At 38.8% G+C, this 26841-nt stretch overlaps 1 protein-coding gene across 2 annotated transcripts in view; it reads left to right on the forward strand.

Moving 5' to 3' along the window:
• The window catches only part of ctnnd2a (catenin (cadherin-associated protein), delta 2a), a 265825-nt gene that overhangs the window by 130358 nt on the left and 108626 nt on the right, over positions 1–26841 (forward strand). For both annotated transcript variants that reach the window (XM_085173422.1, XM_085173423.1), the window contains 5 exons: positions 3729–3783; positions 4380–4584; positions 4895–5012; positions 5929–6061; positions 10349–10522. In XM_085173422.1, the coding sequence (XP_085029548.1) occupies positions 3729–3783; positions 4380–4584; positions 4895–5012; positions 5929–6061; positions 10349–10522 (685 nt within the window). The remainder of the gene's footprint in view (positions 1–3728; positions 3784–4379; positions 4585–4894; positions 5013–5928; positions 6062–10348; positions 10523–26841) is intronic.

The raw sequence follows: 26841 nt of genomic DNA on the forward strand, positions 1-26841 counted from the left end.
ATATTTGTACAGAATCCTATTTCATTAGCCCCGCTGAAGTGCTTTAGTCCAGTTCTGCCTTTTCAAGCTGCCCATTGCATTTTGTCTCTAGTGTGAAGGTGATGATAGACATAGGCAAGTTGTTTAGAAGAACACAGGTTATGAGATGCTCACAGACCCAAATTGGGGTACAATTAAATACACACAGAGAAATCTCTGCAAGTGTCTTGTTTATAAAGACTTAAAATAAAGCTACATGGATACAAAGACATTAACCACAGCAGTGTGCTGATAGAGAGAAAATCTATCAAATTACTTTCTAGCCTGCAGCTGCCAATTATTTTGAATTTCCATATTCTTAACATATCAGTATTAAGTATTACTGCAAACACACACACACACATGTTGTATGAAACAGAAACCCACTGATCTACTTAATCAGTGAAGCAGCCAGCGTCTGGTATAAATCTTCCATTTATGACAGATAATTATGAATACAAAATGAGATCAAATAGTTTAAATGAATCATTTTAAACTAGATAATTAGTTGACAATAGTCGTACTTTCTCATGAATGGCTTTTGGTATGTTTCTGAGTCTTTGGGCAGAATTTTGTACTAAAGGTAAATTGGTATCTGCTTTCTGCTCTGTCAGTTTGCACATGCATTTCTGTGGTTTGTTAATTTATGTTCATGTGTCTTTTGAAAGAAAATGATGTAGGAAGTGTTTTTTGTAAATATATTTATTCACATCCCCTGCAGTCACACCAAAGCTAGTTTCAGATAAAGCTTAGATGCCTTGCCTTAATAAATAAGAAACAGGAGGAAAAGACAGAGAGAAACACTGATAGGCCGGGATATAGATGGATGGACAGATTAGGAAAAAAGGAATGTTTACTCTTTCTACAGTGTTCCTTGTCCTCTTTTCCCCTCCTCTCATCTTCCTTCCCTGTCCTCTCTGCTCACCATCTCTGTCCATGTGAGCGAGTGTGTATCTCTCTGTGTGTGTATCCTCCCCTCTGATGTTTTTGGCTTGTCAGTGTAATGGGGCTAGTGCTGTCAACAGAGCTTGCTGCTCATGAATAGCTGTATGCATGCCAGTGCTGCTAGATAGGCAGGTGCAGCTTGCATGCATGGGTAGTACATGTATGTTTTTGTTGATCTTCTTCCATTCGTGTGCGCTTGGGTATGTGTGTGTGCACGCAGGGGCTGCATTCCTTTACATGGATGCATGGTGACTATCTGAAGGAGGGAGAGAAAGTAAAAGGTCTAGCATGTTGCTGCTCTTTTTGTAGGATATTTATAACCCTGAGAGGCCAGGTTTTAATAATTCATGGATACATGGCACCTCAAACATCCCTATGTTTTACTGGAGGAGAAAAAGAACAGCACTGCAAGATGACACGGAGTGAGATCCGTGCTCTCCCTCGCAGTGTGTGTCAGGCTTTCTGTCTGTTTGGTACCTCAGCCAACAATTCATCTTTTACTCATTATTTATTCACCCATTGATTTATTTACTCATTCCTACACTCTTTAGGCCTCACTTTGTGTCTTGATCATTGTAGCACATCTGTAGTGTTGAACACAGTCTATTAGCCACCATTAACAGGAGCTCTTCCATTCGTCGCATAAGCTTTAAGTCATTCACTTGGTTTCATAATCTGCTAAACTAACACCAAGGACCTCCACAGTACTTTTAGTAATTCATCCTTGGAAAGCTTTAGAGGTACAAATAAACACAACATTTTATTCATATATTTATTTAAACCATGAAATCTTCAATTTTAGAGACATTTGTTAAGTTATTTACAAATGTTAATTATACGTTCTTTCACTCTGTGTGTCACCTGCTTACTTTCCTGCCTGCCACAATATCAAGTTTTCTTTAGAAAAAAACATTCTTTCCATAATGAAGGACAAATATTCTGTGTTTTAGAAGGAGATAATATATATTAGGTGGGGGAAAATTTTTCAGCCCCATCTATTAGAATTCATATCAGATTTGGCTTCGGGTGCTGTAGGTTGACTCCCTGTGTCGGAGTTCCAGTGCTCCAGCACTCTACATTTGAATCACTGGAAGACCCATTTTGACCACTTGCACAACTGTGCACAACTCTTCTACTAAGTTTAAATAGCAAATCTGCAACTCCTAAAAATTGTATTTTTAGGAAGAGGATGGAGCTGCAGGAACAACTGCTCCATCCTGCCAGCCCCATGGCATTCCATATTTATCCAGTAATATGTAGAAAGACACATGTTGATACAAACTACTGCAGAGTGCAATCCTCATTTTACCAATTATACGTTCTTTCACTCTGTGTGTGTCACCTGCTTGCTTTCCTGCCTGTTTTCTTCCATAAACTGTACATCAGGTATTTTTTTTCTAAGATCCCCCCCAGCCAATTATACTGTAAATTTCACAACCCCTTTTCAAACCTTGTCCTCAATAGATACACGCCCTTATCACAAAGCAGGAAAATAACCAGAGACCCAGACAGCCACTGGAAACAAAAGGGAGATTGCATGCTGGTGCTTGCTGATACATTTATTTGTGGTAGATATGCTGAGAAAGCAAGTGGGCTTTTTTTGTTTGTTTTGTTTTGTTTCTCTGCACAATTTTGCAGCTGCAAATACAAACAGCACAACTCAATACAAACACAGCTCCAGAGTGTGTTCAGCTATTGTGAGCTACTGGTTATCAAATGATCAGAACATGTGTTAACTGCATGCATTTTAGTGTCTTTTTGCTGTTCAGTAAAATATAACAGACAAAGTAAATATTCTAAGGACTAGCAGATTACATTAATGTCAAGTAATGCATTTTCATTTAAATGTAAATATATATTTATATACATTTTGTATCTCTCTTTTCAGATATGCATCTATATATTACTCAGTTACTCAGATTGTCTGAGCCAAACTACTGTATAGACAGTACTGAGAATCCTCCAAGGTGACTCAGTAACTGCATGATTGCATAATATGGCTTTCTACATCTGAAGCTGTGTCTAGTAATAATGGATCTGAATCACCTTTACAGCTCAAACTTACACACAGGACTATATAAGGCTCAGCAAGGTCTGACATATGCTCCCTTTACTGTCTCGGGAGAATAAGGGGAATATATATGGATAGACCAGCCTATTTTGTGGAGTAAAAAGGTTTTTTATATTCTGTCTTTGACTCACATACCTTTTTTATCTGTTGGGAATTCACTGCATATTGCCATCCAAGCTGTAGGTCCACTGTTCTCATTAAAAATTGCCTTATAAATAGATGTTAAACATTAACTAGTTTATAATAATAGATTTAGTTGTGTTAATTGTTTGTGAACATCGGGATTTTAATATAACGGATTGTAGATAATAAAATATGACTATACAGTTGACTACATAACTTTTTCTACCTTTAATAGATGGTGCGACAAGGCTTTACAAGAAATGATTTCAGTCAGCTGAGCTCAGAGGACTTCGTTGTCGGCTTCTGTGCGTCTTTTTTGTCATCCCTCTGTGTTCTGTGGGGATTTCATTACTAGCGCTCCCTAGGTTCATTCAAGAACCCTCAAAGGCTCGACTGAACTCATTGTGCATAAAAGTTTTTTTCATGAACACTACTCTTTATTCCGTTTCATCCCATTTATTTTCTTAACCCCGTCTCTCCCTTCAACTCTTCTCAAGTTTATCCTCCCAAACTAATCACCTCCCTGTCATGCTAATCTTCAGTTGCTCTGTCTCCCCTCACAACCCCTCAGGTGACATCAAGCCGTGCAGCCCAGCAGCAACAATCACAGACTGGGCCGGGGTCAGGTAAGCCTGATCACATCTCCAATTTCTTTGCATGTAATAATATGACAAGGCCTGACATACAGTTGATATGTCAAATGACATATGGAGACACTGACCAACAACCAAGAAACCAAAAATATGATACTAAGAGAATATTTTTAGAATGTGCAGTATGAATAGCTTTATTATATTATTAGTGCATCCTTGATCTGGGGTCAGAGTTATGGGTTATTTATTTGCAATCCTCACTTAGTCTTTTTTTAATTGTTAAAATTGATCACTCACTGATAATGATACCCAGTGTGCTCATATCCAGACAAATGTCTGTGAATGCGTATAAATCTAAAATTCTAAGCATTATACAGTATATATGCAAACAGCTTTTTTAAGTAAAGTGTCACTGATGCACTTAAAATAAAATCTAAATTTTGACCTTTGTGCCAGTGTTTTGCTTTTATTAATTTTTTTTGCATATTACCAAGTTATCAGCCACAGGAAAGCTTTTTAAAACCCACTTTAAATCTATTTCACATTATTATTATCAAGCTGATCACATTGTTGTCATTCTGTAACATTTACATGTTCATTAAAGTGTTTTCCCTCCACTTTTTTCCAAGGTATCTACTACTCCAGTGCCACCTTACCTGCCCAGGGTTCCCCTCTGTCAGGAGGGGGAGGCTCAGGGTCCGGTTCCCCCAGTAAACTTCAACGTCTGGGATCAGCCTCTGATGCACAAGGATACGCTACCACTCAGCGGCTGTCTTCCTCTTCTTCCTCCTCTCCCAAACAGTCTCCTGCTAATCGATTGGCCAAATCATACAGGTAGAGAGCATATACTGCTGCTAATACTGACATACAGTCTGTGTTAGAATAATGAAAAGGCTTGAAAAATAGCTTGAGAATAAGCTAAACACATGATGGTTTGCAATAGAATAAAAAAACAGAAAAGAATATAAAAGTTAAACTTAAGTCTTGTAAGTTGATTGTCAGCTTCTTTATGCCAGCATATAAAAACATATCATGTACATGACACATGACAAATGATTGTTCTTAAACATGAAGAGCAATCAGTTGTTTGAATTTTTTTAATATATATATACAAATGATGCTACTTTGTTCATTTGTCTTTCAGCACCACAGTTGCTGTGACAACAGCAGGAGGGGGCGGTTCCCCCCTGAGGGTGGCATCTCCACCTAATTCCACAGCAGGAGGGGGAGGGGCCAGCTCCACATCTTCCCCTCTTCACCAGGTAGATCATTCAACAGTTGTACAATGTGGACACACGCAGAAAGGAAATGTATTTTGTGATAATAGACTATAAAATGAGAAGATTTTTATGTGAAGCATACATTTAAAGTCCATTAAAATTACCACGGGTTATACAATATTATAATGAATGCAAATGCAAATGCAACTGCGCTTAGTGGAATATAAATTCACTTCTGCAAAGTGAAAGGACTTTAGACAAGTGCTATATAACTGAATGGTGTCTCACACTAATGCATAAAAATACTTATTATTTTAATTGTGGGAATGTGTCATATCCAGTTTGTATGTACATAAGGTTAAAGCTGGGTTAGCTTTCTCCTCACCTCTTTCACAGTGGCTGTAATCACAGATTGCTTGGAGGAATTTAGTTATTGTATCCATTTTGTACATATTATATTATTGTTATACATTTACATTACAGTTTAACTGATTCTACAGTAGTGATTATGTTTTTCTAAACGATTGAACAGATGTGTAATTGTTAGTTGTGTTATTTGTTGTAAGTGTAATTTTATGACACTGTGTAGTTATACAGTGCATTAAAACCACATGGCTGGTGTTACTATTATATTATTTACATTCTACCAGATGTTTGGTCACAGAAATAATAACACAGGGCAGCTGCAGGGCAATTATTTTTAGTTAGATATTTAGATTTCTGTGTAAATTACATCCTTGACTCTAAAATGATTGGACATTTGCATTTATACACCCTTTTCCAAATGTTTTGCATTCGAACAAAACTAATTTAGCAATGGAAACTTAAAAACATGTCAGTACAAAGACTTTTTATTCACACCAATCAAACTGAAACACGAGCCATGCCCGCTGTTACATATTTGGCTGCCACACTCGGTATTCTTAACTATTCAATCCAGCAACTCTCGTCTCTGCAGATGAGTTCAGGCATAGGGAGCTATGCAACTCTGTCTCCCAAACGACTGGCAGCTCATCACGCTTCTGACCAGTACAAGATTTCCCACGAACTCTACGCTACTGCTACACTGCAGAGACCTGGAAGTCTGGCAGGTGGGGGTTGACACATTCATGCATTGCCGTGTGGAGTTTCATGTGCTTGCACAAAACATAAACCCTCCAAAATATGTAATCCGTATTAAACTAAGTATACTATGAATACTAAGGGGATATAAGTAAATCGCTCACAGTGTATCTTCGATTGTCTGTTTGTGCTGCAGATGTAGTATCTCGTATCAGTGGTGCATTTGTAGTGTAATTGTTACATTTCATTGCATCACACTGCTGTTCTTAGAAATGTCAATTGCTATGTTTAAATCTATTGAATTAGCCGCTCTATGAAAAAGCACATCGCTGTGCTGTGGTTGATATCTCAGGCTATACTTCAAAGGAGGCATCAGTGTCTCTGAGGCTCCCGTTAGAAAGTTTAAACTTTAGAATGAATATACTAAGCTATCAGTGTCACGATCCTGGGTCTTATGACCCAGTGTTTTGAGTTTTAGTTCTTTTGATGTTTATAGTGTTTGTTTAAGCTTATTAGGTTTCTTATGTTCATTTGCTTATTAGCTCCCTCTTGTGTTTTCAACCCCTGTGAAGTCTCCCTTGCCCTTCGTGTGTTTCATGTCTGTGTGTCTTATGTTGTCATGTCTGCCTCTCATGTTTCCTGTTTTATTTTGAAGAGATCTTGTGTTCCTGTGTTCATCGTGTTTAGTTTTACTCTTCCACTGTGACATCGTTATGTTCATGTGTGTCAGCTGTCCCCCATGTGTTCCCACTTCTCTCATTAGCCTCCTGTGTGTATTTAGTCTGTGCGTTCTCATTCAGTCTTCGTCAGCTCGTCTGTGTTGTTCCCATGTCAAGTCCTGCGGTCAGGTTTTCATATATATATATATAGATATGCGCTCATCTTCATTGCCATGTTTAGAGTTTTGTTTGTTTTTCTGCCAGGGTTTTTCATAGTTTGTGCTTCCTTTCTAGTTTACCCAGTTTAGGTTATTGCTTAGTTTGCATTGTTTTTGCCCTTTTATTTTGTACTGTTCTGTCTGCCTTAATAAACAGCTCATCAGTTAAGTTTGAGTTTTAGAATGTCTGCACCTGGGTCCACTCTTCACACTCCGCGCAGTTTGCCTCGGCAAACTGTGACAATCAGCAGTTATATTTGAGAATTATGAGCTATTTCACTCACAGCTGTGTACCTGCTTTAAGTATGACTTAAAATTATTAAAATTATGTCTTCCAATACGCATGTCCAATAGCTGGGTGTAGGGAAGGACACTGATCTTAGTGCAGCCAGTTCTTAAAAGTACTAAATGGATTTAGATTAAGATACGATCTGTTTGGCGTTTCCCAGGGTTACATGTACTAAAACCGGTGTCCAAATATCTATAGACCAAATGTAGGCCTATAAATATTGACATTGCTTTCAATACACTAGGAAATGATTTATCTTCTTCTTGATCTGCTGTGTTTTTTTCTTCTTACTGTCAGAAAGGACATTTTGTAGTTTAATTGTAACTGTGAGTGAAGTAAGGAAAAGGTTGTTCTTGGTGACTCTGCTAGAGCATCCTTTGCCATGGCCATTTTTTTCTGTGTGTATTTTGATTTTTTTCATCAAAAAAATGAAACATAAAAAATAAAATAGATGAATATTGATTGAACCGTGCTACACGGAGTAAGTTTAATTGATCAGTTCTTTAAACTTAGAGCTACGGTGATAGGAACATGACCTTCATGGTTTACCCTGAGGGTGCAACTGTGATCTTGACGCATTGCCTCAGGTTTCATGTCTCCTGAAGGCTTTAAATGGAGTAGAAAAGAAAGACGTGAGCAGGAGTGGACTGGGGAAATAAAATTAACACAATTTGCTATCATGTGCATAGACTACCAGATTGTCGTTGATTGCATGAGGGCAATTTAATGGCAATTCATGCTGGCAATGCACTATGTTTTATTTCACCTGTAAGGTCTGATAGTTACCACATTTTCAAAATCCTACCAAGCATGAATTGTGTGTAGATAGTGTTACTCAGAAAATGGCTTATCGCAGTGGATGATGTGCTCCTAGGAAAAGCACAGTAGAGTTCATCTGAGTAGCATGTTTGGAGAGGTACTTAGCAGCTTCACAGCTCCTACTCTATGCCAGAGTTAAGCTGCGTACAACAGAAATTGCCTAAAAAAGACGTTTACTGTCTGTGCTTTTTGTATGAAGGGCTGGTGTGATATAGTTCACTGGGTCTAAATATTGCCATGGTAGCAATGCAGGATAATATATGCAGCATACAATATATAATGTGTGGTTTGATGCGGAGCTTTATTGGCACTGAAAATAGTTGCTGGTTAACATTAGAAACTCAAAGCTGTGGAAATTCAATATATAGTCTTGTTCTATTTTTTAATTTATGCTCCTCAGAAAAATTGTTGTAACAGTCATCTTTAATATTAAATCTGCCGTTGAGAACTATACTACCATTCTTGGTGGAATTTCAATATACAGGTGAATGAGCAGCTCTTTGCTATATTTTTGTAGGTAAAAATGTAGTTTGCTCTATTTTTTACTAAACAGGCAGGACTGTAATTCACCAAGGAGCCAGAGTTGGGTTTGGCATGTTGTTATTCATTTTAAATATTTTACTGAATAAAACATCATATGAGGGGATCGCTCTCGCTCTCTACATCAGCCTGTCATTTTTGTCTTAAAGTTCCTCTTCCTCTTTAAAGAAAGAGGTCAGTACTTCCATGAGTGGGCCCCCGTGAGCCAAAGAGTAAATGTATAATGAAATAAAACCAACTCACCAAGACTTCAAAGATGAAAGGCACTAGAGGAAGCGAAAGAGCTCGGATGAGTCATGCTGTTAATGGGTGTGTCCATGACTCTAATTAGTACTCTTTCATGCATATTCTGATATTGTCTTTCAGTCCTGTAAAATTCACTGTATTTTTACCTGGGGTCCAAGGCAGCTCTAATATCTGTTCTTCCAGTATCTATTATTCTTTTTTCTTCCCTTATGCTGACACCCTTGTCCTCTTGCTGTTTGAGTTCACCATCTGGCTACAGCTGGCCAGTAGAGTATGAAGGGATGCAGCCAACCTTTCATAGGCTTGGGAGGTTAACAGGCCAGTCAGATAACCACACAGCTGAAAGAAGGACAGAGTTGAGGTGCAACAGCAGTTTATCATCTGCCATAATGGTAAAGAAATAGGATAATAGGTTGTTGTTCATTCTTCGGTGTGCATATATTTAATCCTATTTAGATGGCAAAGTCTATTAATATGCATTGATTTCTGATATAACCTGACAGATTGAGGTATTTGACTGTTTTAATTGATGATGGATTCACACGGAGGTTTGAATCTTCGTGCACTGGCCCGTCATCCCATGTAACTTTCTTGGCACACGACTTCCAGTGCACTGAAAACTATTGTAATATGATATGACATTAGCTCCACTGGACCATCTCAGTCACTCATAGCTTTCTATGTGTATGTATGACTATTTATGTCTTTTTTTTTTCTTTTTTTATCTCGCACCATGTCACCCAAACCCTCCTGACTTGTCTTCATATTCCCCCACTTTACTACTTTTCTACCCTTGTCTAATTTTAATTTTGGGTCTCCTTGTCTTCATTGGGAGGCCCCTTGCCTTACATTTGTTCTGCTGTGTAATGAACAAATGCCTGCTGTCAATGTCTCCTTGCCATGTTTTTTTCTGTGGGACTCCTGCCAAACACAGAGCAAAGGAGAGAGAGAGAGAGGGGGGGGGGGGGGGGGGGGGGGTTGCATCTCATTATTTTATAGCTGCCGAACAGCAATTTGTTCCATGGAGATTAAAAAAATTAAATGCAGAGGCATCACTCCCTGTTTTCTGTCTCTCTCAATCTGTATATTTCTCCTTATCTCATTTGTTGCTGCATATGTCTCTATTTTTTTCTCTGCTTTTGATTTGCTTGAACTATAACTCTCTCACTTCCTTACCAGTCGTACAAACGCAGACAGACGAACACAAACCCTTAGTTGCTCAGAACGACTTTGTGTACAGCGTCCTAATTATCCCACAACACTAGTCTACATCAGCGTAGGTGAAGAATGGCAATGGCCAGTTCTAAAACTCAAATAGACTTGTTGCCGCATATGCTTCTTTATTTATTTCGTTTAAATACCATATCCACATTTATGTCTTTATTTTACCGCTCTTTTCACATGTCAAATACTTCTTACTCAACCCTCTCCATCCTTTTTGTTTCTAACCTGCTCATCTTCTTTCCTCATTTTCTACCTTTCACTTTGTCATTCCTTTTTCACTGTGTTGTACTCACATCTTTTTACTTCCTTTCTTCACTCTAGGTTCTCGTGGCTCCTACAGTAGTCAGCATAGTCAAGAGCCCCTTCGGCCTCTGGGGTCCCCAGAGCACCACATAGATCCGATCTATGAAGAACGTGTCTATCACAACAAGGGCCCCATGAGAAGCCTTAGCCAGAGCCAGGGCCCAGACTCAGGGCCCTACCGCAACAACACAGGTAAGGCAGTCATTGCATCAAATTGTATCATCAATGCAGTTTCATGTTTTGTTTTGTTTCTACTTCGTGTGGCTTAGACATTTTAGAGTTTAAGCCCTGAACTCTGAAACTGTGTTTAAGGTAAATAAACTCAGGTAGCAAAAAAGTCATCTTTGACAAGTGACTAAGAGTATGTTATGGAAAACAAGGGCAACCACTTTCTCTATAAAGTGTATGATATAACCCTAACCAGCTGGTAAGAGGTGTATTTTAAAACTGTGTTAGATTTAAGCCATTTGTATTTTCAATATTCACATGTTCAGCAGAAAGGAAGTGCGCTATAGTCACATAGCCTTGATATAGCTGCTGAGTAGGAGAAAGAGAAAAAGTTACAGCCACACAGTGGTCTAGTGTTGAAGATCAACTGGTATAAGGTAAATCAAGATGCTGGCTTTTGGAAAAGCACAACGTTGCATTTCAGTGGCAAGCTGTTTATATGAAATGTTTTGGAGGGAGATTCAGAAAAGCAGCTAGCCAATCCAAAGAGGGTCTCGTTCTTATTGGTTAGGTATTGGGCTTGTTTGTGTGGCTCTCTGGCCTTAATTTTGTTTTCAGTAGGTAAGAAACAGGCTGAAGTTGAGGTGAGTTGAAGTGCTGATTTAACTTCTGTGAGATATATCTATAGGACAAAGCAAAAAAATAGTTCTTTATTGGCTAAACCTGATGTCATATTAGAATCATAACTTGTCCCTGACCGAGAGTGGGCATTTCCACCTTCTCCCACTGAGACGTGCGGTCTCAAACTTGGAGATGCTAATTCTCAATTCCGCTGTTTAACACTAAACTAAGAACCACTCCAGTGCGACCTGGAAGCCATCACCTGATAATCTGAACAGAATTATATCATCCACTAAAAGCAGAGACAAGATCCTGAGACTACCAAAGTGTAGACAAACAGATGCCTCAATCTGAGTTATCCGTCTCGTTCCCAGACTCAGACAGTGTCAGTGGGATTGACGAGATCCTCTAAGTATTCCATCCACCACCTGATTATATACTCACTTAAAGTCAGCAGCACCCCACTCCCACTGTACCTAATGTGAGCAGAGTACTGCTTCCTCCTCTTGAGGCATCTGACGGTTTGCGAGAATTGTTTTGAGGCAGACCAAAAATCTTGTTACATGGCCTCACCAAACTCCTCCCACACCTGAATTTTTGCTGGAGCCAGAGCCACACCGCGCTTGTTACCTGCCCACAGTCCCACAGGCTAACCAAGCTCAATAGGACCCATTCTTCAGCTTGACTGCTTTCTTCGCCACCATCCACCATCTGGTTCAGACGCTGTAAAACCATGAAACAGATCAACTACCCTGTGGCCACAGGTCCGTGCAATCACCTCAATGAAGGTGCAGAACATGATCCACGTGGTAGACTCAGTCTCCCGAGTCTCCCTCGGAATGCTGTCAAACTTCTGCCGGAGGTAGGAATTTAAGATCTGTTAGATGTTCCCACCACACCATCATAATACATTTGGCTGTGCCAGCCCTGCCCACTAACTTCCCCTTCCACCTGATCCAACTCAGCCAGTTGGTGATCAGTTTAGAGCTCAGCTCCTGCTGATATTCTCTGACTGTTAGAAATGTTCCATTTAAAATTACCTTCCATGCTATTTCCTTTATGATCACTCTCACTTTTCTTATCTTTAGTAATGTAACCAAAAGTTGTGGAAAATCTTCACTAAAAACACTATTCTGATAGTTCTGACCTACTTAAACCCTTGAGTATACGACTATAAATTATACATAAATTATGGCTTTTCCCTCTTTCATTGTTTTTAACTAGCATTAGGCTCCGGTGATGGATAAGCCAATATGATTGTCTTTTATGTGTTATTGTTCCAGTTGATTTAGGTTCAAATCAATTGAATGTATCAAGGCCCTTTCACAAAGAGAGTTACATTCACTGCTCTGCCTGGTAGGCTAAGTGAAGGTCCCAAATATGTGTTGTGCAGTCTGTGTATGTCTTTTTTCTTTCTGCACCCAGTGATGTGTATGTGTATAATATGTACCCACTTCATGTCATTCCTCATTTCTATTGGTCATGCAAAGACTGCACTCCAACACTGCACTGTGCTTTGCTTGACGCCATGGTAAATTGTTCACGGATGGCAGAAGCAGTCATTGTATGAGAGAGTCATTTAATGTGAAGTAACTGGCCTAATTTGAAAATCTAAGGACTTGAAAGTAGAAATATATATTGTAGAGATAGATGTAGCCACAAAAGTAAAAAGCTCTCAGAAAAATACATACTACACATATAGATACCTAAAAATTCTCCTTAAATACTAGTACATCTCAGAATACATGTCCATATTTGAGCAAGGCCAAGATGGTTCACAACAAAGAACAGTCCTTGATTTTGTAGATGGCATTTTTAAGCCCGTTGGTGTGTTTCTGCTCAGGAATATCAACCCATATATGTCTTAAATATAAAGTGTAACTTCAACAGCTTTTCCATAGTTTAAAATATAAGAATTTGTCCTTGAATAGTTTATGATATCCATTATTTCTCTGCCACACACTAGGCAAATAGTGCATCATGTCTAACATAAAAATGCAAAAAATGTGCTGCAATTAACTTTTGTAATGAGACAATATATGTGTTCTCTAGTATCTAAAGTTGTTTTTAATCAGTCACCAAGCAAAAATAATACCTGTTAACCAATGTCAGGAACAACTGAGATGCCTTTGCACTGAATATATCAACCCTCGTCAGTGCCAGTTTTCTTTTCTACAAAGTGAATGGTATGTTGTGTAGTTGGTCCAGAGAATTTCTATCAAGTCTAGAGCCAAATGAAGATAATGCTTTATGAAAAATAAAGAGTAAGTGGCATAGAAAAAGGCATTGCAAAGCCTATTGTGTTTGTGAAGCACAATAGGCTGTGTGGATGTTTTTTTTTCCCTTTTTTTTATTCGCAATGAACTGCAGTTGGATACATTTACTATCGAACTCACACAGTCATTCTCACTTACTCTCCATTGTTGCCAGCAGTGTATTTTTAATAGGACCTCATTGAGCTTATCTCATTGTGGGTTTAGGTATACCATGTTAATCCCATTACCGTATCATATCCACACAAAAACACCCAAGTCTCTCAAGCCGCTTTCACAGCTCCGTCGACGTCTTTAACGAGTCGATCCTTAATAGCTATCATTAGCATTCAGGTCAGAATTATGACAGTAAATGTGCCACCCTAGACCAGAGTTTGAGTTCATCAGTTTCACTCACTTAAAAGGAAAGAACATCTTCCATAAGCACCAAGCATAGCTTTTGAAGCACATTTCAGAGTTGGGTCATTGGGTTTGCTCATATTCTTGTGGGATATTGCTTTGATTACAATCAGTGAAATTCAGAACGCTTCATACAGTGATATCATTGTCTTTGCAAGCAGAAATCATTTAAATAAGTATGCTTCAGAAGTGCACAGAGAGAATCCAGTGTTATCTATAATTTACTGCGCCTTGTATTTGTAGTTTCAATAGATGGGTATGAGAAACTCACAAAGGAAATTTGCACTGCAGCTACGAAAATCAATAGACTGTGGATTAGACCGTGTGCATTTAATTGTAACACTGGAAGTTTACAATGCACTTCTCCAATGATACAGTGTTTTAATAGATCGTCTGATGTTGTTGGAGCTAAATCCTTCATTAGAGCATATATTTTATCTCATGCACAAATATTTCCCTGCTGCTTTTGGCACTTGTAACTACACTGCAAGAACAACACATCGAAGATTAACAGCACCTTGAAGTCTCAGGGCTATTGAATTAAAGCTTGGCCTTTACACAGCGTATTTTGAAATTTGTGTGAATAGCATGTGCAGTGAAAAGGAGGTTGTCTAATAAGGATTCATAATGCATAGAGTGATGGCACATAATGAACTGATAAGGGCTGTGCTGACATAGTGAGCGGTAAGTCATTAATTATGTCATAGTGCCTTTTCTTGGCAATGGCAAGCTCACATTATTGGTTCATTAAGCTGGCATGGATCAATGTAATTAATGCTATAAGTCATCCCTTTGCTGAAAAGAAAAGAGAGACAGTTTTGTGTGGGTATTTGACTTCAAAAATTCCAAAGTTGTAGTCAGAGGTCTGCAGTGTGTGGTGCACAGTGTCAGTCTAATTTAGGGCCAATTTAAACAAGGCAGTCAAATGAAGCCCACAATATTCGCTGAGAGCAGGGGGCATAGCATTATTTAACTGGGCACTTAACTATGAAGAGGAGCGACGTGGTACAACAAAAGCCATCTAAGTGACTCTAATTTTGCGTGCGCTGTTTTTATAGCTACTGTTTTTCTGGGCCGGTTTTATCTCAAAGAGACACATGAAAGGAAATGCGAATTAGGAACAAACAGGACATGAAGAAGAAGCGAGTAAAGCGGATGTACGGTGGCCTCTGATCTATAGTTCAAATGATTTTAGAAGGTAAAATGTTAGAGTTGTGACTAAGTTAGTTACATTGTGGCAAACTTTTGCCAGAATGATGTTGATTTTCACAATACTCTGCTAGTGTGATGGCTTATTTTATGTCCAACACTGAGGTAAACCAACAGACCTGTAGTCTCAGGAAGCCATTGTTTCCCAGCACGGCAGACAGCTATTTGTCAGCACACTTTGACAGTTCACTCAGGTTGAGTTTAAAATGTTGGTAATTGGTAAACCTGTCTGCTTGGCTTCCACAGCTCTCAAGTCTTCTAGCTCAGTTCATTTCAGCACTACATTAATTGTTGCTGTGAGTGTTGCATTAACAGCACTGTCACTGTGGCTAATACAACTGAAGGAAAAATAGAAAAGCTTTTACTAAACCGCCACTACATGTGTCACCCCCCGATCAAACATCTCTCACATCTACACAATCTTCTTCAGTGATTTGCTACTGTCTCAGCCTCTTCATTATTTTTACATCTACACAGCACCACGCTATGTATAGCAACTATGAGTGTGTATTTGCATGTTTTTGGATGCATGTGTGCAGGCAGTGATGTGTAGTGTTTCATTCTTGGATTAAACCAGGCCAGTGCCCCAGAGGGCTGCAGGTTAATGCGGCCTATTTTAAACGATTATTCCTGCATGGCCACATCTTCTCCAGCGCGCACATGAATACACCTACATGCTGGTATATTTTCCCACAAGAGATTGTGCTTCTAAAATCAGCCTACGCTTCACTTGTCACTATGCTTTCCTGTCTTAATTTACAATCGCTTCCTTTTTCTGTAACATCAGTCTCATTTTCTCCATTATCTTAATGATGTTGTGATCTCTCCTACTGCTTGCAATGATTTCCTTTTTCTCTTTACAAATATGTTTACCATTCTGACTTTTTTTTTTGTTCTTCTGTCTCATCTATCATCTCTACTAATTAAGAGGAGAATGTAAATCTTTACCTCGTGTTGTTTTATGCCCGTATTGTCTGTTTTTTCTTTCCTTTTTTCTGACCTCTCCTTGTTTTCTACCATTTAGTCCTTCCCTTCTGCATTTGCGCTTACTTTTTTGTCTTTGTACTTTCCCTCTTTATCTCATAAAAGCTATCTTGACTTGTATTAATGACTCTAACCATTGGGAATAACAGTGTCTCTGAATGACTGGCTGTTTTTCTCTTTAATAGCTTAACATTAGGCCTGCATGTAGCTCAGGTGGTGACTGTGAGAATGGCTGGATTCAGTGCAGCTGTTATTTCTCAAGGTTGATCTATTGCAGTTGATAAGAGATGGTTTATATTTTAACATCTATCCCCAACATAGCTTTAGAAGAGACAGATACAAATTCAGACAATCAGTAGTCACTAAGCCACAGTAAAAACAAAGTTATATTTTATGAACAGCTTGCGGATTCAGACAACCGAATGCTGCCAGGCTGTATGAGTAAAAGTGAATACTTATTTTTTGCACTTTAAATACATTTTACAGAAACTTTCAGTCAGTGTAAAAACTGTAATCTCACATTCCCCATTTCTTAAGTGTATGTAATAAAAGTTTGTCATGTGTTAACCAGATAGTGTGGACAGTGCACTGCATTTGGCAAATAATTCTTATTGATATTCTACACTATATTTCGCTGTGGTGTTATTCACATAGACATTATGCATTTTAAATATCTCTAATACACTTTATATCTATGTCCATTTTATGTCATGTATTTTCAATTCTTGGCATAATTTTAATAATGGACTGTAGTGCCTTACAACTTCTAGCTCCTCTTTTTAAGGATGACAGACAGTAATTTCGTGTCGTTGTTTGTAGTCTTATCTGGAAATACTGCAGTGTTCAAAACTTTTTTCCTCATTACGTTTCAGAACTGAAATGTATTCAGTTGCTGGGACAAGGGATCAACTCTGGTCTGTTACATAAGTGCAAGTGTGTGTGTGTTTGTTTGCTTGTTGTGAAGTTTTTTGCAAAGCATGATTATTTTTGCTTGAATATGCAGCCCCGTGGCACTGGTTCCTTTCTCCAGTGTGAATTTGCACACATAAACATACTCAGTAAAAGGAAAGAAAAAAATACGAGAAGGGATTTGCATCAAACCATTAAACCAATCTGCTTTCTCCTTTAAATCGGCTGTTTTTCTTCTGTAATGAGATCTGACATCCTAATGAGGGGGATAGAAGCAAGAGAGTGATGGAGAAGCGAGATGAGGGAGAGAAAGAAAAGAAACCCAAGAGAGGAGGGGGGAGACAAAGAAGTGAAGAGAGAGTACTGTTACTGAGTATATCTTGACCTGAGCACAAGGCAAGGGGAGTTTAGGGCTTCTCTTTAACAGAGAAACTGACAGATCTGTGAAAAGAAAGTAGAGAAAGGAAAGCTCAGTTTCATCTGGCACATATTTCTTAGTTCCCCAATGTAGCTTGTTATAGTAGTCACGGCCACTTGAATTGTGTGTTTATGTGTTTAATCAAACTTATTTAATGGATATTTAAGATTTTTTGGCCTTTTAAAAAGACACCAAAAATTGGTATGATGGGTAACACTTTATATAATGTCCTCATAAAAGATACTAGATATGTGTAAGTCCTTATATGATGACTATTTACATGCAGTAATACAGGAAGGACTGTTGGTGTAAAAAACATAAACACACTTACTGAAAAACACCTGTTAACAGCTTATTAACCTTTTACCCCTCGGCTGTCAAAGGCTGATGGGGTCTTGTCGTCGTGCCACCTGGCAGGCAGGTGGGCAGCGTGAACACCCAAGTTTGTGAATGTGATAACTCGAGAAGAAATTGGAAATCAATGCCATCGGTGCATTTATACTAATCTTGGGGCCAGTTTGACCTCAAGGTCAGAGAGCAGAGGTTAGGTTTTCTGAAAATCACCTAGGATTTTCAAATTTATCCCACAGGTGTATCTACTAGGTAGCTGACAGGAGGCACTGTCGGCTGCCTGTATTTTAAAGAATGTGAATAGGAGTGTACACTGTATATTTACTAATAAGACCACAATCACAGTTATTAACCTTAACTAACTTTGCCACTATGTAGCTTTTTTAATATAAGCATCACAAAGGTGGCTTCATTTTCACGTGGCCTACTTATGCTAAATAGACACTCCATCCAAAGAAAGTTCTGTTTCGATTTGTGTTTTGAAGTCTGCTATGATATGCCACATTATCACTGAATCTTTTAACAACACCGTGCTGTAAAGTGCAACAGTCATTTTCTGCTGGAGGAGTATGTTTCATACATTCTTCATTAGGCTATGGGACTGCATCAGATCTCAATGCACTGAAGAGCCAGTAATGTTTAAGAGGATCAAGTTTAAAGTTTTATAACTCTAATGTGCAGCTGTCATATATGAAATAAATTGCCTTGCTGAGTGGTAAAATAAATATATTAACCCATGAATTCACAGCACAGCTATTTTCTGCAGCATTGCCCTCTTGCCTTATTTGCAGCAACACCTTTTCCTTTTGCCAGTTTATTTTTTTATATTCTTTTTGAACTTCATTACCTGACAATCTAGATAATGTAATGAGGCAGGCAGAACACAGTTGGTTCATCAGATGTCTCCGTTTATGTAAGCGCACCCAGAAACGAATAACCACCTTAGTGAAAACTGTTAGGTGTGATTGAGGTTTTAGGTTTTTGTCAATTCAACTAACAATGCTTTGTTTATATCTTTCTTGAGTGAGAAAACAAACTATAAAGTTACAACAGGGAGAATTATATGGGGTGTTTTGAGCTAAATTTTGAAATACACATTCTGGGAATGTGGAAGACTCACATTAATTTGTTAAGGGAGGGCATAATATATTCCTTTTATGTTACATAGCGAGCCAGAGAGACGGTTCTGACTGTCAAAGTACTTTGCCTTCTTGGAGTCTTTGGATAGGAAGCATACCTGGAAAATCTCCCAGACACAGGCCTCTGCCATGCAATCCCAACGCACTTGCAATATATGTTTGGTTATGCCAGGCTTGTCCTGCGTCTTCCCATGCCATCTGATCCAACTCACTGCCAGGTGGTGATCATTTGACAGCTCAGGTCCTCTCTTCACCTGAGTGTCCATGATGTACAGCCATAGATCTGATGATACAAGGACAAAGTCATTGATCAGCTTGCAAACTAGGCTGTCCGAAGTGCACTTATGAACATCCTTATACTCAAACACGATGGTCGTTATTAATAAAATATAATTAGCACAAAAGTCAAAAACCAAACAAACACTAAGAACACTTTCGATTTAAAACAAGTCATCAGAGCTGATCAAAGCTAAACTCTTAGCTTTGATTAGAGTTACTAAACTCTTCCATATTCACCTTAGTCTGCTAGCATTGCAGCACTGCCGTTTTTAATGATAGCCAGGGTCTACCCTGCAAGCATGCATCTAAGAGTGAGAATTAAAGTGTCTGAACAAACTGTGCAGAACATCCAAGAGGCATGATCATCACTTTCACTTTTTTAAAAATAACACATTTTGCTGGTGGAAGGTCAATATCAGCTGTCACTAATTAACAGTTTTTCCACAAGTTGATGACAGGACAAAATAAAACTTGCTTATGTTTGGCTTTGTGTGGTCCCTGCAGTCCGACTCTCCTAAATATTTTCTATGAGGGAAAAGAAGCATCACCTCTGTACAGCCTTAACTAGAATAAGTTTCTTTGTAGTTCCCGCAACTGTAACAGTGGATTGTTTACATCATTTACATCATCTGCTTAATGCTTCAACAGTATTTATATCTCAAATAAGTATCAGAATAGATGCTGTATTGAAGATGCACAGTCCCTAGGTTTGAATCAAAAATCTGGTCACGGCATCCCCTACTAATGTGCAGTACAATAGTTATTGCCTGTTAAATCCTTGTAGCATAAAATTAAAGTGCTGCAGTATTGTTAAACTTTCTGGCTTCTCCCCAGTCACTTTATTGTGTCACTCCAGCAGGATTTCTCTGTCGCCAGGTTAGATTAGGTCTGTTTGGCCAAGATCAATTTCAGCTTGGCCCGTGATCCTGTGGGATTGTTAATGGACCTACTGCCTTTTCAACACCAGTAAAGAAAGATGTGTGAATTTGCACTTACTTATAATGTGATGTTTACTCCATTGCGAAAACATTTGTTCTGGTTAAATGCCCAGACTGTCATACTGCAGCCAGCTCTCTTTTGAAAGACAATGTCTAATCTCAGTTTAATTAACCAAGAAAACAAAAACGGACTTAAAAAAGGAGGTGAGGAAAAAAGAAAAGTGAAAATGGATTTATTTTTTCAGGATTATCATATGAATATTATGTGCAGCAATGCCTGTCAAACTGATAAACTGATTTGTTACAGTACGTTTAACTAGAAATGACAGCGCTGTTGAACATGCTGTTGATAAAAGCTCAGTCCATATGTGGAATCCAGGTGACTTTTATCCTAGCTTAAACTTGTACAGTATTTACAGGGAGGTTTTGCTGAAGTCTCAGAAAGTTTTAATTACAAGCTCAGAGCATCTGATAACTCACAAGATCAGCACAAAATGCTTTCCTTCAGGAAGACATATGGCATTTCCTAAATATAACCCAAAGTAGTTGCCCCACAGACCCACTCACAAAACACTCCACACATGTGTTAAAAGTGCTCGTTTTTAGGTATGTACAAACACAAAAATGCCAGTCCTCACAAACCCAAGGCATGCACAGGAACACAATGCTGCACACATGCTTCTGTGACATGCTTACTCAGTTTACACTTACAGTAGCGATTAGCATATTCTCAGTTTTGTCAGCAGTTATTCATAACTGTAAAAAAACATTTTTTGTCATCAGCGATAACACAGCCCACACAACACTGATTGTCTTCATGAAATCACATGTGTTTGATGCTTTTTTATGTTTTATTGATCCATTGTTTATTGTTTTTAAGTGGTATTCATTGCACTTTGATGTATTTTCCCTACCATAACACGTTCTTGTTAAATATCCTCACAAATGATCATTGCAATGTTTATGACAACGATCTAGTACATCTTTTTTTATTTGCCCCTCTTACTACCTTATTAATATTGGTCAAATTCAAGTAAGTCATTATCAGTTAAACTGGAAGTCCAGCTATTTTGTAGTTTAATTTTAATACAAGTTTGCTCAGTCCATTTCTTTATGCATGAAGTCACAAACATTTATTGGTTCGTCTTTTTACTAAGCAAGTTCAGTGTGTCTGGGTTATCTTTTCGTTATCTGGCTTTTAGCCTTGTCTGCTTTTGACTGCTCACGTTAGATTCCCTCCATGTCACCCTATTCCTACAACCGCTTCTGTCACACCAACCCTCTCTCAACTCTCTGTTCGCCTTCACTTCCTCCATGTCTTCCTCTTTTCCTCCTGCCTGGTAGTTCCACCTTTAACATCCTTTGTCAAAGGGTGGACTCATTTCTAATCCTGTCCCTCTTGGTCACTCCCATTGAAAACATTACCATCTTTAACTTTGTCACTTCCACCTCATCCTAGTACCCTCAGCTGTGGTGGTCATCAAGTCAATTAGTCAACAGTTTTTCCTTTATAATTTTCGTCCATGAACACGAGTTATTGTAGACACACAGAGGTCTAAAGTCAGATTTTTCTCATTATCAAAATAATCTGCAATCTTTAACAAACATGTGTGTTGTTAGAATAGGCCCATAGGACGGGCTAAAAGCACAGCAGTTGCTGATGCCAAAGCATGAAGGAAAGGTGACTGAAAAATTACTTGGCTCATGACTCAAAAGATTCAGGAAACAAGAACAAAACCAGCCCGTGGCCTTATGCTATTTTATCTTACAAACAATCACTATGGGCAATGGATGGGAATCGTTATTTGAACTGTTATTTGAAGCCTTTCAGCATCTAGTAAGCTTCAGTAATTTGGATGAACTGCCATTTCAAATACCCTAGACAGAGGTATCACTGTATATTTAATTTTAGTATAGCAGTCTTTCAGTTGCCACAACATGCTAACTGTTGTTTAAATGAAAAGCAGCTACTCGTTTATCATCAGAGCAGATTTGAGTTCTTATGGCAGTTACAAGAAATTACAAACCTCTGCAACTATGATTATAAGGGTGTCATGTATAGTGGTGTATATCACCTATAAATCCAAACAAAATATTCTCTTATTTTATCATTTTAGCCGTTGTGCATCCCCAGCACGAACAATTAGCAACATCCTGGAGTCCTGCTGTGTCCAGCCAGCATGATTCTTGAAAGACATGGCACCTTTAGTCATGGAAACAAGTATCCTACAGCTTCAACACTATAAAAAGCTGTATACTTGATACTGAAAGTGCAAGGGAGAGCACTTGTGAGTGTGTGTGTGAAAGGGTAGGGGGGTGTCGGTCTTCCAGTGTTTAGGAGCTCAGGAACATCAAGAGCTGTGTGTTGGCCAGGAGGCTCTCCTAGGGATAAACAGAGGGAGAAACTAATCCTTACTCTCCTTCACATCCAAGCAGGGTGCGTGTTTGTGTCCGTGTGAGTGTGTGTGTGTTTATCTTCGGAAATGTGCTTCATCCATGGCTGCTGAAGCCAAGGTTGCGTGTGCATGTTGGTAAATGACCTTAAAGCATTAGAAAAAGATGCATTACAGGCATGCATGTTCAGTCTAAGTCAGTCACGGGCACATTTAGTAATCCATGTGTGTGTGATGACGGCGATGTCTGTGTGAGCGTGTGTATGTGAGAGAGATAGAGACTGTACTGATGGGGCTTTGTGTAATCGTGCTGAGCAGTGAAGCGTGTCGAGAGAAAGGACATGTCCTCAGCTCTGATCACATAGTCTACTAGAACGACAGTGAGGGGAGGGAAGGAAAGAGAAAGACAGACGCTTGTTAGGGAAGAAGAGGAACACAAAACATCAAATGAAACGATGATGAGGAGAGGACGACTGACAAAAATGGAATGAGAGAAGGAGTAAGCTACGGTAAAAGGGAGAGGTTGGTAAATCAAAAGGGAGGTTTCAGAAGAAATCCACGAGCTAAAAGAGGGATGGAGGTAAAGGCAGAGAGTGATAGATCCGGAGAATTCGGAAAAAAGCAAAGAAAGAGAAAAGGGCAAAGAATTGATGCAGGAAACATGATAGTGACCAGAGTACAGTTGAAAGACGCTGAAGCAGAGATGAAAGAATAAGAAGTTTAGATGGATATGGAAAGCTTAAAGTGCTGGTTTTATCCCCTAGTTTTTTCCCTCTCCCCCTTCCCCCTTCCTCCACCTCTTGTGCATTCAGAAAGGTTTTCCTAGTTGCAGCAGCCCAAGAAAATAAAATCAAGCGAGGCAGCCCCTCAGCCGACTGGCTAATTGCAGAGGTATCACTGTGTCAAATGACTAATAGAGTTTCCCTTTCCGTCGCTAATCTGCCAGCAGGAGCACAGCCGCAATTTGTTTACTCTTTGCCGATGCAAGGGAATACAAAGACACACCCGCCTTTTTATTTCAAACACAATTTCACGCTGCCAGAGCGTTAGGTGTGAGACGTGTTAGTGGAAAGTGCACGTGTGTGTGTGTGTATCTGGTATACACAACACCACATGTTTCGTGATTTGTTTAATATTTCATGAAACACCTCTGTAAGTTGCGTTCTGCTGGTCTTCAGCAAACTCATGATAGACACACCCTTTCACACTGTGTGTTTATTCCATATATAAACGTTAACGTTCAATTATATGCTTAAATCTAACCTCAACAGATTATTCTTATTCTTATTCTTACTTTCAGGTCCCGAATGACTTAATTTTTTGGTCAAAAATGCAATTACTTCAACAGTTTAAAGTCCCAATTTGCTCTCAAAAGTAAGGAACACGAGAAAAAACACAGGTGTACAAATACAAAATACACATGCATAAATCAGGCACCCGCTTCCTGATTTGGCAGGCAGTATTGGCCCCAGAGGTCAATCCATCACTCAGACCACACCATTAACTGAGCAAATCATAAATTCAGTAGCACACCATTTACTTAGAGTAGTTTAAGAAGAGACCGCAGAGTGTAGAAGGAAAGATTGTGTGAGTAGGGAAATGAATTGCATAAAGAAGCACAGGGAAGCAGAATACTGAAACAGAGTATGAAAACAAAAGGAGCGGCTAAAACAGTGATTTGGCAGCACATTTTGGGAGGATTCTTTCTGTTCTTTGTTCCCAACCATCTCTCTTTATCATTCTTGATTTTGTTCCTTTTTCCTTTACTTTTTTAGCTTATAACCAGGGACACTCCTTTTTAGTGGTCACAGCACAGGCTATAAAAATAATTTGACATGACATTTTTTCCGTCTTTTCACTGTTCTTCCACCCCCTCTTTTGCTCTGAGGTTTGTCCTGTCTGGTTGTCAAGTCTCTCGGTGAGTGCACACTGACACTGGTGGTGTTAGTCTAAAACCCGGACACTAATGAGACAGAAAGACAGACACACCGCAGACACAATTTTAAGAGTACAGAAAAGTGTGGGATTTGCTTCTGATGGGAATAATGTTGCTTCATTACCCTCCTATACCCTCTGTTGTATGTGCTCCCTCCATTGCCTCACATTTCTTTTCTTTTCCCTTTATTAACTGACTTTGTTCTCTAAAACGTGGCTTTCTCAGCTGCAGCCTTTCCTTTCCCCTGGACTCGTCCACTGTTTTCCTGCCTAATTCTTTGGTTTGTCAAATTTGGGGCATCAGTGTGCACTAGGATTGTGATCCAATCGCCCTGTCTTCCCTAGTTGGATTGCCAGTAACTGACAAAATTGCTGCTGGGGCGGGCAAAGGATTTAGTCAGTGTGCACTCGTTAAGGTGGTGCTGTCCATTCCCCATAATGCATGCTATGTGGCCTAAATACAAAAAAAAAAAGCATGAGTGGTAACCAGAAGTTGACAAATCCAAGCTGAGCAGCTGAAACGATATTAAGTCAAAAAACAAATAAAGCTGGAAAGTCAAACCAAAGTCCTTCTTCTGTTTTCTCTCACCCATGATGGTTATATGCAAAGATGACTACATGAAACTATAAAATTTCACATTACTCTAATAATAATGATAATATTGATTTTAATGCAGTTGTTGCCTTTCTTGGCCAACGATTGACTATTAGTGTCCATTGCCAGGACCAGTGTTGGTCAAGTTACTTGAAAAAGTAATCAGTAATTAATTACTGATTACTTCCCCAAAAAAGTAATCCTGTTACTTTACTGATTACTTATTTTCAAAGGTAATTAATTACTTAGTTACTTAGTTACTTAGTTACTTAGTTACTTAGTTACTTTTTAAAAACATGATTTACAACCTGAATAGGTGATAAAGCGATAGATCTTTCAGCCCAATTCTACTTTTTCTACATAATCCATCATACAAAATGTAATCAAATGGAAAAGTCTCTTTTTAAAACTTGTTTTGTTAGTTTTAATCTTTTAACTTTATGCATGAAGCAAAATTTTAATTATATGCACCATTCTCTGACTGGAAGAAATTAGTTTAACATTTAAACCTATTTTCTGCACATTCCAGCACATTATATATATATATATATATATATATATATATATATATATATATATATATATATATATATATATATATATATATATATATTTATTTTGTGTTTACACTCACTCTTTCAGATGCAAGTAAAACACAGCAGAAAATAAATAAAGTCAAAGACTAGCGGTCCTTTTGCTCTATTTTCACCTGTAAAGCAGGAGTAGAGTAGGCGGAGGTTTATCCTGGTGCAGGTGTGCCGCAGCGGTCAGTGGAAGGATACCGCAGTTTCTCTGTGAGTTTCTCCTTACGTGGTAGCTACTCGGTGCTTGCTTGGAAGTTTAGGGGGGGGTTTTTTGCTGTAAAAAGAAGTTTTCTTCCCACGCACAGCGGACACTAATGTTTTTGTCACTTTTTACGGAATCAAACTCAAAATAAGGTCAGTACTTCCACGCTTTAAACGCTGCACGCTCATACTCTCCCGCACTCGATATATTATCCATTGTTGATCTGCACACAGCTGTTGTCACGAACATCACACTCGCTTACCTCACTGTCATGAGACATTCTCGCAAGAAAATCAAGGTTTTAGTAACACAGTAACGCAGCGTACCTACGGGAAAGTAACGGTAATCTAATTACCGGTTTTGCAATAGTAATCCCTTACTTTACTCGTTACTTTAAAAAAGTAATCGGATTACAGTAACGCGTTACAAGTAACGCGTTACTGCCCATCTCTGGCCAGGACCCTAGCTCATATAGCCTTATTATCACAGGCATTGCTTGGCAGAGTCAGAAAATGTACCCAGTTTGTCTGGAGAAGTTTTTGGTAGTCTGATTTTAGAGTCAGGAGATAAAAAATATGTTAAAGTGATTACGTCATCCCTAAGGTTTCTTGTACCGCTCATAGAGTTCTCCAGAATTGTTTGAAGAAGTTCAGTTCAAGAATATGGAATCGGATTGTTAAAGTAATGGTTTCGTCAGCCTTGTGTACAAAATAGGTTGGGCAGATCAGATGCATGGGTGTGTGTTTGTGTGTGTGTGCGAGAGAGAGAGATGGAGGTGAAAAAGAGAGTGATAAGAGGGTTGTGAAGGTCAGGTAAATGCCAGCACTCGAGACAGTGCTAAAGAGCAGGTTTGTTGGTCACGTAACGATAAGACACTCAGCCTCAGCACACTCTCACTTCCACACAACCTCCAGTCTTTTGTTAATTTGTGCTCTGGCTGGTAAACGCTCCTTGTCATCTGTTTATATGAAATGCATAGGATTCTATTTGCTTATATGGGGAGTTTTAGTCTGCCTCATCCAGGCAGGTTTAAAGGCTAATTCTGTTTGTGATTGGAGGTTCATTGGCCTATGTTAAAGCCTAAGTTAATCATACGGCCACATATCGATTACAA

This window comes from Neolamprologus multifasciatus, chromosome 9 (genome assembly GCF_963576455.1).
Source record: "Neolamprologus multifasciatus chromosome 9, fNeoMul1.2, whole genome shotgun sequence".
Classification (NCBI taxonomy): domain Eukaryota; kingdom Metazoa; phylum Chordata; class Actinopteri; order Cichliformes; family Cichlidae; genus Neolamprologus; species Neolamprologus multifasciatus.